Source organism: Taeniopygia guttata, chromosome 20 (assembly GCF_048771995.1).
Source record: "Taeniopygia guttata chromosome 20, bTaeGut7.mat, whole genome shotgun sequence".
Lineage (NCBI taxonomy): Eukaryota > Metazoa > Chordata > Aves > Passeriformes > Estrildidae > Taeniopygia > Taeniopygia guttata.
Window position 1 is genome coordinate 12,003,872 of NC_133045.1, and position 11,011 is coordinate 12,014,882.

Sequence of the window (11,011 nt, forward strand, 5' to 3'; positions counted from 1 at the left end):
TTTTCTAAGGGTTTTTTGTTGCTTTGTTTTAACTTAGCAGATGTAATCCAGTCAAGTTTCTTCCTCAGCCTCTAAAAGAAAAAAAGATAAATTTAGTATTTAGGAAGGTTTTCTATTTTATATAGTATGAATATTTTGTTATCTTTTTTGCTGCTATTTTTTAATTAATCTACAAGAGCTTGTATTCCTGAAGGGTATCCAGATTTCCCCAGTGAAATTCTTCAGAGGACACCTATATTTCTGCTTTAGAACATGCTAAATAGGTGCCTAAATTGTGGTAGCACCAAGTAGCACAGTACAATACACAAAGCAGCCACTCCACAACTGGCCAGGCAGGACATCTGAGCCCAGGACTATTCCTTGAAAATGCCACAAAACACAGCCAAAAAACCAGGACATGCTGGCAGCCCAGTTTTGTCCAGTAGTCCAGCAACACCTCAGGTTTACTTAACTAAATTGGTCAGAAAACAGACTTGAATATTTGTTGTAACTACTGGAGACCAACAGGAGTGAGACAAAAGGGCTGTTCCCTTTCATATCATGGGGAATGAGAGGAAAATGGGATTTCAGCTCATATAAAAGTGCTGACACGAGTGACAGGGACTAAAACAGTTATGAACGCACTGTTGTTGGGAGGGACAGGTGGAAGGTTTTGTCAGAAAAGCAAGAACACTTCTCAAACATATCTTTTACCATATTTTTTACTTTTTACAGACAGAACAGTTTTAGAAGGGAACTTGAAAACTTCAAGGAATCTTTATGACTTGGCTGCTCCATGATAGTAGGGGACTGACACTTGATAAATGTGTATCTCCAGGTATGTTGAGAAGAGACAACTAAGTAGAAAATCTTATGTTTGGGCAGAAGGCATGTGCACTCCGGGGTGCAGGGGTTTAGGTGTCCATCTTTTCACACATCCAGATGAGCCCCAGATCAAGCAGGATTTCTGTTGCCTTTGGTGTCGTGCTGACAGTGAAAAGCAGAGCAGCTGCAGGCACAGGGGAAGGGGAGGGAAAGAGGGGAGGCTTTGGGTGGTGCTCCCATTGCTGCTCACGGAAGGGTAGCCCTGGCAGTCATTTTTCTCCTCACCCAGAGCTGAGGAGCCAGAGCTGAACATCAAATCAGCACAACTCAGTGTCAGTAAAACCAGCAGGACTGGACTGGAGGGCCTCAGACTGCTGATCCCAAACTTAGACAAAGACTGAGAAAGGAGTTAAGCAGTGAATCACCCAACAGTGGATGAAAAACAATCATCAGTTCTGTGTCTGTGTGGTAAAACTCTCAGATATTGCCATTATTACACAGCAGCCCGACTTGGCACTAAGTGGGGTCAATCCTCCTTCCATGTATACATTAACAGCTGAGGTCAGCTCCAGGAAAATTTTGCTGAAGAAATATCTGTGTGCTCAGCTGACACAGAAAAGTGAGTATCTGGAGAGGCCAGAAATCTGCCTGCCAGCAGGGTTCCATTCCTGCAGACCGAGTGCCATTGCACAGCCTGATGTAGTCTGCAAGCTGACATTGCTTAAATCAATTTGATAACTCTGGTTGTTTTCCTGACATTCTAAACTTTTTTGTGTTTGTGGATAGAAGTAAAAGAAAAGAACCACAATTTTTTTCTATTACTCTTTCCCTAAATTCTCAATCTTTGTATTCTGTTTCCTCAGTGAAGACCTCTTTTGCCTAGTTAAACATCGTGCATTATTAATGAGTGGTATCAGCTCAATCTTATTATCATTTATATTTTTGTAAAAAATTACTATTTTCTTGACTCAGTTGGAAGAGTGTAGTAATCAAATACACATCCTGCAGCAGTAACTCTCAGAGGTGTATGTGTTGCTCATTTTTGTCTCAATATGACATGGACAACTATTTCATGACCCTGTAGCTGCTTTATTTCCAAGTCACCATTTCTCCATGGTGTTGGTGACTGTGCTGCAGGTGAAGTAGCACCTGGGATGTCTAAATGCACCTAAACCTCCTCTGAGGACTAATCCCCATGAAGAACCATTGTGTAATATGGATATTGGTTATCACAAATAGCAGTATTTCTTTTACAGACATGAACTCTTAAGTTTGAATGTACAGAAATCATGGTTGCTTACACATCTTTCATTTGACCATCTCCAGCATGGTACTTAAGATGACTGTTTTTTTTCCCAAAGATCACAGCTTTGTGAATTGGCAGAATCTTTTAAGGCCACTATTAAAAATCTGGGGGAAATTTGAATATATAAAAATATCAAAAAAATCACATTATTTTAAACTGGACAGCCAACTACCACCCTTCTATTGCATAACAACTACTAAGATTCATCTGGCACTTTCTGTGTTTGTTGAGCCAGCAAGAACTACCACCCAAAGAGGAGTATAACCCTCACAAACTGGTCAGGCCATACCAAGAGAAAAAAACTTAAAGACAAAAATGTGCTTGAACGGCAAAAGGGATACAAAGCTTCATTAGAAGCAAACATGGGTCTCCTTGACAAAAAATGCCAGTTCAAGGAAAATTAAAGGCAAAAGTAATGGATCCCATAGGGAAAAGACTCAAGGGCTGCTGAGAAAATGCTAAGGCAGCCACAAAGCTGAAAAGGTTCAGCTGGTTGCAGACACAACCTCAGTTTCACTAAGACTTGAATTTTTCCTTTAAAATACTTGGGTTCTTTCCACAGCCCAACAGCAGGACTGGACACAACCAAAGGAGAAAGGGAAAAGAAAAGGAAAAAGAGCAGCCTCAAGCCATCTTCCATTAAAATCCCATAGACCTTTTTTCCAAATGTAGTTTTAGTGTGTGTTAGGTAAGGCTTTAAATGCTGAATCATCACATAGTTTGATCTGGGGCTTTATTTGGTTTGGGTTTTTAAGCAGGTATGGTGAAGGGTTGTTATATGGACTAATTTGCAAGGATGGCCTAAAATCCAAGAAAAATCTTGGACATCAGAGAGAAAAAGCATGTGAGTCCAGCTTTGTTGCTGAAGTATCAGGTGATGGGGTGGGAATGAAGAGCTCCAGTTCCTCCTCCTTGCCCAAATCTTCCTTTTGCTGACAGCTGAAATATTAAAACGTGGAGGATGTTATGGTGCCTCTGCCACAAAAGAGAAGATGTGCAGGATGAATAGGAAGGGTCTTTCCAGGTCCTATCGGCTCCAGGATTAATGAGCTGTAGTTTTTTCAGGCATATCACATCACAAACATTAATAATTTCCATTATGACACATTTAGAAGCAATGTAGCTTTCAGAGGAACAGTTGCTCCAACTCAAAAAGTCAGCAAGGTTCAGTGGTTTCTACATGCACAAACTACAGATGTATTCATTTTTCCATCTGTTTCTTATTTGTCACAGAAAAACAGCTATTAAACAGATAACTCAGAACTACTGACAGTAGTCAGAAACCTTCTAAAGCCCACCAAGTACATTGACTTTAATGTGTTTTACAGAGAAAGTGAATAGAATTTGACAGGGTCATTGATCACTTGAACAAATCCAGATCAATGTCAAAACCCATAAAAGGAAGCATCAGTAAATACAAATAGAGCAGCAGAGCATTCCCATCACCGTGACCCCAGGCCAGCACCAGTCACCAGTAAACCATGGTCCACACCATTCAGACAACTCAAATCTGTATTTCTTTTTATTTTCCCCATAAATTTCTACATAGTTGTGTTTTTTTCTCAGCATGTTGTCAAGGAAATCCTACACTCCTGTAGCTTAGTGTCCAGCTCTTTATTGCTATTGACACCCCAAAATTTAATATTTTGAACCATTTGATACACTGACCTTCCCATTATGAAGGGATCTTCACTTATACCATAAGCTGGATAAAGTGAGACCTTTTTTGAAAATTCAGCTCTTCCAAAATGCCTGGGAGAAACTTGCCAATTAACTCTTCTGTTTATTATTTTATTAGTCATTTTACATATCAATATTCTATTATGCTCTATGCTATCCACTGAAAAATAGCCCTGTAACCTGACTGGTATCTTCTTATTTAGCTCTGTCTCAATTCCACTCTCAGGTTATCTTTGAAAAATGCTGAGATCCTCTGACAAACAATGTTTTGTGAATTTTGTGAGAGCTGCCAGCTAAATTTCAAGCAATAACCATTAAGTTGCAGTTGCAAAGTGCTTGTATCTGTGTCATACTTATCTAACAGTTGTACATATTTTCACTGGGAGAAGAGGTGCTATATATAAATGTATAAATGAACACTGAATTTAGGGTGCACTGCAGGGAACAGGAGCTCTCCAACCCCTGGGGGTGCCTCGGTGGTGTCCCCTGTGCCCACACCGAGCTGGTGTGGAGCACATGAGTCACATCCGCACTGCAAAGCACCAGGGCAGGCTCAGATCTGGCACTGTGCCTCTCCCCTGGTGGGGAGGGTTCCAGTAATCACCACGTGCTCTAAGGCTGCAATTCTTACCCTGAGTGCCTCATGCAAGGATAACTGCAAGATAAAGGCAGGAATGGTCCTGTGAAACAGCACTCCTGGCAGAGGGACGTTTATTGTTGCACTGGACTTGGATTTCAGTTGTCTGTCACGGTGAGAGGTATTTCTGTTCCTCTCTCCTTTGGGTCTCATGGAGCTTTGCTTTTATCTGTCGTCAAGGAAACACCAGGGTTTTTTTCCCCTTGCTCATTAATGTCTGCATTTTTTGTTTCCATAGCTACAAAGGAACCTTAGTGTTTTAAAATAGCAGTAATTGGATTACCATGACTTTTTCAAATTTATTGACACCATTAATGGCTCTGATTTTCAAAAGCAGACACTGGAATTGTATCAGCAGTTTTTCAGCTATTAACGTTATCTCCTTGTCCTGAAATCCTGGGTACATGCTCAGAAAAGTCTTCATCATCCAGACACTCACTGCAGCCAGATTCAGGCTGCATACATGGATCTCTGAAATTGCTGAAGATAGTAATTATAATGCTCTTTACTGGGATTAGTTTCAATTTCTGGTGATTTCTTGCAAAGGAGTGCACAGGTTCTGTTGTGAATCTGCTCACTACTAGCACATTACAGATCCTTTGTGATTTGACCCCAATAGAATAATCCGGAAGAATTTTTACAGCCATGCATCTAGGATGCAGGAACATGGGAAAACCATGAAGAATTGAGGGTACCAGCATTGTTAACAACTGGTATTACTTAGCAGGGACATAATTTATGTTTTGAAACAAAAAGTGACACTCCTACACTGTCTGTGGCTCTGTGTACTCTCCTACTGCCCTGAAATTGTTCCTGTGCTGCCTTCCAGCATTTTTCATTTACTAGTTACCACTGCCTATCTGAGATGCTCACAAAGCACCATAAGTGCATATCCTGTACCTCTGCCCTTTCTTCCCTGCCTCTCCTGCCCTCAGCTGAGGACAGAAAGCAGCTGAATTCCCTGCATGGACTCAAATTAACCAACAGTTTAAAAAGTTGTAAGAGGTGGACAGACAGAATGTCCAGACACCTTGTCTCTTGTTTGAGAAAAACAAGCTCAAGAGAATCATCAGCCTAAAATCTAGACATGGCAAAAAGGTGACAAGTGGCTAAACACAAATAAGTGTGAACAAGGAAGTCTCTTTAATCGAAAATATTAGTTCCTGTTTTTCATAAAGGATTTCTGTGCCTCCTGGAGGCTCAGACATTCTATTACCATAGAAACAGTATCCTGTGTCTCTGAGGACCTGCTGTAGCTGTGTGCTGTTATGGAAACATTCATCTGAACAGCTCAACTCATGTCTGTATTTCAGTGATTGTGTTTGTAAAGATCCATTGCTAAATTATCTTTTCAGGATTCATTTTTAATAAAACTAAGTCCCTGAAGTACATGGCAATTTAATAAAATCCTCAAGGCTTCTCCACATTAAAAATAAAGCAAAAATATACATTAAAATTACCTTGCCCTTTCAATAATTACCAACCCCTCCTAATCCCTACCATCAGCAAAGGTTTAGGGAAAAGATGGGTCTGTCCTCCCTAACAGTCATTAACAAAACTACTTCAGGAAAGAAAATTTTGATGTCACGTTCTGTGCAAGGGCTCCTACACACACCCATCCTATGTGCCAGCATGGAAATGAAATTCAAAATATAATAAGGTACAGGGAGAAAATGTGGCTCACATGACTGAACTGGGAATTCAGTTCACCTGGAAAATTCAGTTCACTGGGAAAATGTTCACCTGGAACATTTTATTTCCAGGTGAACTGTTCTTTGTCTCAGGAAAGCCATCCAAGGCATATTTCAGAAAAGATAACATGTGAGTTGGAAGCTCAACTCCCACTAATTTTTTCCTGGGAATTGAGTCCTTAACTGATCCTAGAAAATCTCCTCAACATTTTCATATTTGTAACATCTAAGATACTACTACTTACATATTTCACTAGAGTTCTGTGGGCATGAGTATTTTGTATTTTCTTCAATAAAGTCATCAAAGAATCAAGAACACTAAAACAGAACAATTAAAAGGTGCTGTTCAGGTTAATAGTCAACTGTAAAGATCTTCCTGCCTAATGACATTTTTTTTCCCTTTCAAATATTTACAGCCTCTTTCATCAGCAAGGATTAAGATACGTGACACTCTGAAACATACATTTATAAAGGAAACAAACATTGAGTTTGGAGTAAGAAAATTAAATAAGTTTTAGTTGTTGCTGATACTGGATTGTCTCCAAGTTTTGTGATTAATGAAACTTTGTGGGGGCTTTTTATTAATATCATCATTTTCCTTAGAAGCCTCCTTGCCTGCTGCCCCCTCACTGATGGACCTGGCAGCACCAATCCCTGTGTGAGTGTTTCTGCTCAGGACTGTCCAGCTGGTCACACAGTATTTGTTTCTCCTGTTCCTATGCTACTCATCCCACTGCACAGTTCCTGGCTTTGAAGATATACAGAATGCATATCTCGATTAAAAAAAAAGAGCTCTGCTCTTCATCTTGCCTTTTAAAGACCTCTATTTTTAATAATTACTGCTTTAAAGTATTCTGTGTATTTCTGAGAGCTCCTGGATAATCAGAATTTTTCATCAGTAGAAGGTGTATCTAAAAATGCCTCCTATTTCTGAGCATGAAAACCAAAATTTCACACTAAGAAGCTTAAACTCCATTTTGCCATCTTACTAATCACTAACCTGCTGAATATCCTATTGAATTAGTGCACTAGAACTGATACACTGCAGTGCATTAGAACTGATATATATGCAGCAACTTGCAAGTGGTTCCTAAATGACTCAATTTAGAGAAAAAAATAAATTGAGGCAGATAGGTAGAAAGTGCTTTAATGTACACTATGCAAGACCTAGATATGAAAAATTGCATTTAAATGGTTTTGTGAGAAGAGTAGTCAATGCTAAAACTACTTATTTCTTTAAAAAAAAATTAACTTCAGTTTGTAGCTGTCTGTTAACATTTTGGACTCTGCACTCATGTAACAGAGAACATATATCCAACCTCAGGAGACAGATTAATCCAAGCTGACTTAATCATACTTGGATAAATTTGATGATTTCTCAGTGCACGGAATTCAACTTTTTCATTTTTTATTTAGACATGTGGCTTATTCCTTTTATTATTGCTGAAACACTAAGTTGCAGACTGCTTCGTTTCAGCAGCACATTAAGTCTAGGCAGTACAATGGTGAAAAAGTTGTTTTCTCCTAAAGGGCTGTCTAATTAATCATCATTAATGAAGCTGTACTAATTAACAATAATGTGGGTGGTGGAAGCCTAGAAGAGTCTGAGGGCTGAGTCCAGGCTGTGAGGATTTTACTTGCAGTCCTTCACAAGTGAAACACACCCAGGGCTGCTCTGCAAATGGATTTTAACAGCTCATATGTTCTTGTAATATTTACTAAATTCTTAGACCCTCTTCAAGTCGTTGTGTGTGTTTGACTCAAATCTTCTTGGTCTGTGTGTAGCAGGTTTGTGCAGGCCTGTTAAATGTGTTTGGCTTTGGATCAGGACAGAGTGTAGTGGAGTTCTCTTGCAGGATTGCCAAGATTAAAAGAATTCCCACATATTCCTCTCACTTTCTTTAAGTGTTGTAGTATTTCACAGCCAAGTACATAAAAAAGCCCCCGTGGCCGTGGGTGTCAGACAATGGCTACAGGAAATGCAGATTCAGGTGTTTTATCAAGCTGGACTCTGACAGTTTTGATCACACCATCTCATGGCCTTTGATTTTGATTTTTCCCAAATGGAATCTATGACTTTTACATCAGTGAAGATTTTATGGAGTCTGATTACTTTACAGCTTAATATGTTATTAGAGCATACCATGAAAAAAAATACTTTTGTCCCCACTGTGCATGAAGAGTATTCTGTTACTTTATTTGCATGGAACATCCTTGCATTTTGTTTCCACCTTAAACTCTCCTATTTGATTAATATTTTTTATTTATTTTTCTTTTATAGTTTATCCCTTAGGTTGGATGAAATGAACTCATGAGAACGCTGTTTGGAAGAGAGAAGTATTTTCAGTGAAGCTACAAACAGGAAACCACCAGTGGCCAGATAAGATATTAAAAATTTAAAACTGCTAAAGTGCCTCATCCCCAGAAGGACGAGGATCATTTTCAGGTGCAGTTTTTTATTTCCATACTCGCTGTTTCCCTGTGAGTTGTCAGTCCTGTCCAAACATTTCTTCTCAGTTTGGGGCTGGGAATTCCCACTGTCAGGCCCAGATGAGAGGCTGGGACTGAGCCTTAAGTTGCTTTTCCCATTAAAGATCTGAGGACTGCAGTCCCAGAAGGAGGTTTTGTGTTCTCAGTTGCTGAGACTGGATCCCCCCCTGCAAAGCAGTAACAAATACAACCCCAACATTAAGGACAACAGGAATACTTAAATCCAGGATCCACCTGTTCTCTGGCCCACAAAACTTAGAAGAAAAGTTATTTAATGGCTTGCCTTCAGCAGGGCTGTGTGGTCAGCCTCAGGCACATGAAAGCCTTCGTGCTCCAAGGCTGTCTGGTTTATAACTGAGCTGATCATTGTCTTGGTGACAGTTGGGATGTCAGCACTGATGACTAAGTGGCCACTTCCATGCCATACTTTGGATATGACAAAGTGACAACTTCTATTTCCGGGTTGTAGTTTCTTTAAACCATGTTCAAAGACAGCTGATGGAGCACAAGATTTCTGAAACTAAGAGTTTGATAGAAATTTTGGACAAGGGAGCAAGGTCTAAAGCCCATGATTTGGACAAGGGAGCAAGGTCTAAAGACCACGATTTATGTCTGTGATTTAATACATAGTTCTGACCTGTCATCACTGGTCCTTCAGGCTTTGCACTGAAAGTTGCACCCAACAAATGTTTGAGAGCACGGTGTTTTTATAAGAACTGTTGTCATCTTTTGAATTACACAAGAATCACTGAGGGAGTAACATAATTATCTCCAAACAACACAAAATCATCAGCATTTTCCAAGTACTTTAGAATTTGTGGTTTTGTCTTTAATTGTGCTGTTACTGTGCTTGCTCATGAGTTGTGGGTGATAACATGTGATTATCATCTGCCTACTTGATCACATGCACATTTGTGATGCTCGCAAGAGCAAACATTACTGGCTGGGATCTGTCACATTCTCAGTTTCAGAGACTGTTTCCCAGACAACAGCACAGTCCCCTTGATCCACCAGCCGTGCACCACCGTGGACCTGTGCTCAGTCTAACACCTGGTGGCAGCTGCTGCTCCCACTCCTGACACAGACAAGATCTTTGTAGAGCCATCATCTCTGCAAGTCAAGGAAACTGCACAACCTAAATTAAAAAGTCAAAATGAGTCAAACAGCACCTACCTTGTTACAAATTCTGAGTCAGTTTTTAAATTGAAACCAGATCATTCCTTGTCAAAAGCCATTTAAGGGCTATGTACTGCCTGTTTAAGTGCTCTGCTGCCAAACATAAAGCCAAGCACAGCTGTGTAAGGTGGTAAATCATTTCTCTGTAGTAATTGGAGTGTGTTAAAACAAAGGAGCCCAGAGGGCAGGTGGAAGAGTGAGTGTCAGAAGCAGCTCAGGCCAGCTGGGTGGGATCCTGTGTGCAGGGCGTTTACATTTCGGATGTTGTCAGGTGGGGGAGGAAGCTGATAAGAAAAATAATTATTTGCATTCAAATTATATAAACAGTGCCAGAGCCTGTTTAGTGTAGGCAGTGTTAGACAGTGTTTCCCAACTGCAGGAGATGTATGACATGCTGGGTAAAGAAGGTATATGAAGCAACAGAACCCTGAAGGTGTGCAGCTCTAAGCTTCTTGGCACATTTTATGGCAAAATAATAAAATAAAAAGGATCTGAAAATCAAGTGTTTGTCCCAGAACATGTTAAATGAAGGGAGAGCTAAAACTGAGTGGCTGCACAGCAGTGTAGCAGTATCACCAATCAGCAGTTCTGATCCCAAGCTGTCCTTCCACATCAGGTGGCCACAGGTCTCTAGATCTTATCACTAATTTTTTGTTTTTCACTTATTTCACATTTGCACTCTAAATTGCTCTCAGGTTACCTAAGACTGGCTTTATTGGATCACATCCCAGAGAGCTGTGCAGTGTAATTGTAGCTGTGGTGACCAATATCTGCAAAGGGGAGAAAAGCTGCTTCATCACAGATGAGGACTTGTGCAAACTGAAATCTAAAAGTCTGTTCTCACAGGGACACACACGGAGTGGAACAGACAGATAACACATGTGATCCAGCCCCCTCTCGTGGTTTTTCCACACAGAAGACAGGAATCGACTCAAACTGATTACCTGGTAATTATATAAACAGCTGCATCTCTTCTCTGAAAGCTGATATGGTCACTGGAATTTCACCTCTTCTTAGGGAGTGATAGGTATTAGTCTGAGGATAGAAAATTATAATCTGTAAAAAATTTTATTTGTATTTCCTAGGTAACTTGATGGCTATTTCTGGTAGAATATGAAGGAGTAAAGAAAGGGAATTTGTTGTCTATTTCTATGAACTGTTTTTTTTTTTTTTTTTCCAAACTGAGGGAGGAAGTAAATACTACAGGACAGAAAACAAAACTCTCCT

At 40.0% G+C, this 11,011-nt stretch overlaps 1 protein-coding gene across 5 annotated transcripts in view; it reads left to right on the top strand.

Annotated features, from left to right (window-relative positions):
* LOC116809170 (uncharacterized) overlaps positions 1-8,569 on the top strand; it is a 115,010-nt gene extending 106,441 nt beyond the window's left edge. For 3 of the 5 annotated variants that reach the window (XM_072916957.1, XM_072916961.1, XM_072916959.1), the window contains 2 exons: positions 715-817; positions 8,400-8,529. In XM_072916957.1, coding sequence (XP_072773058.1) covers positions 715-779 — 65 coding nt within the window. In that variant the 3' untranslated portion in view covers positions 780-817; positions 8,400-8,529. Of the gene's footprint in view, positions 1-714; positions 825-8,399 lie in introns of those variants that run through there. The other 2 variants (XM_072916958.1, XM_072916962.1) reach the window with 2 other exon arrangements.
* Positions 8,570-11,011: the final 2,442 nt, after the last annotated feature.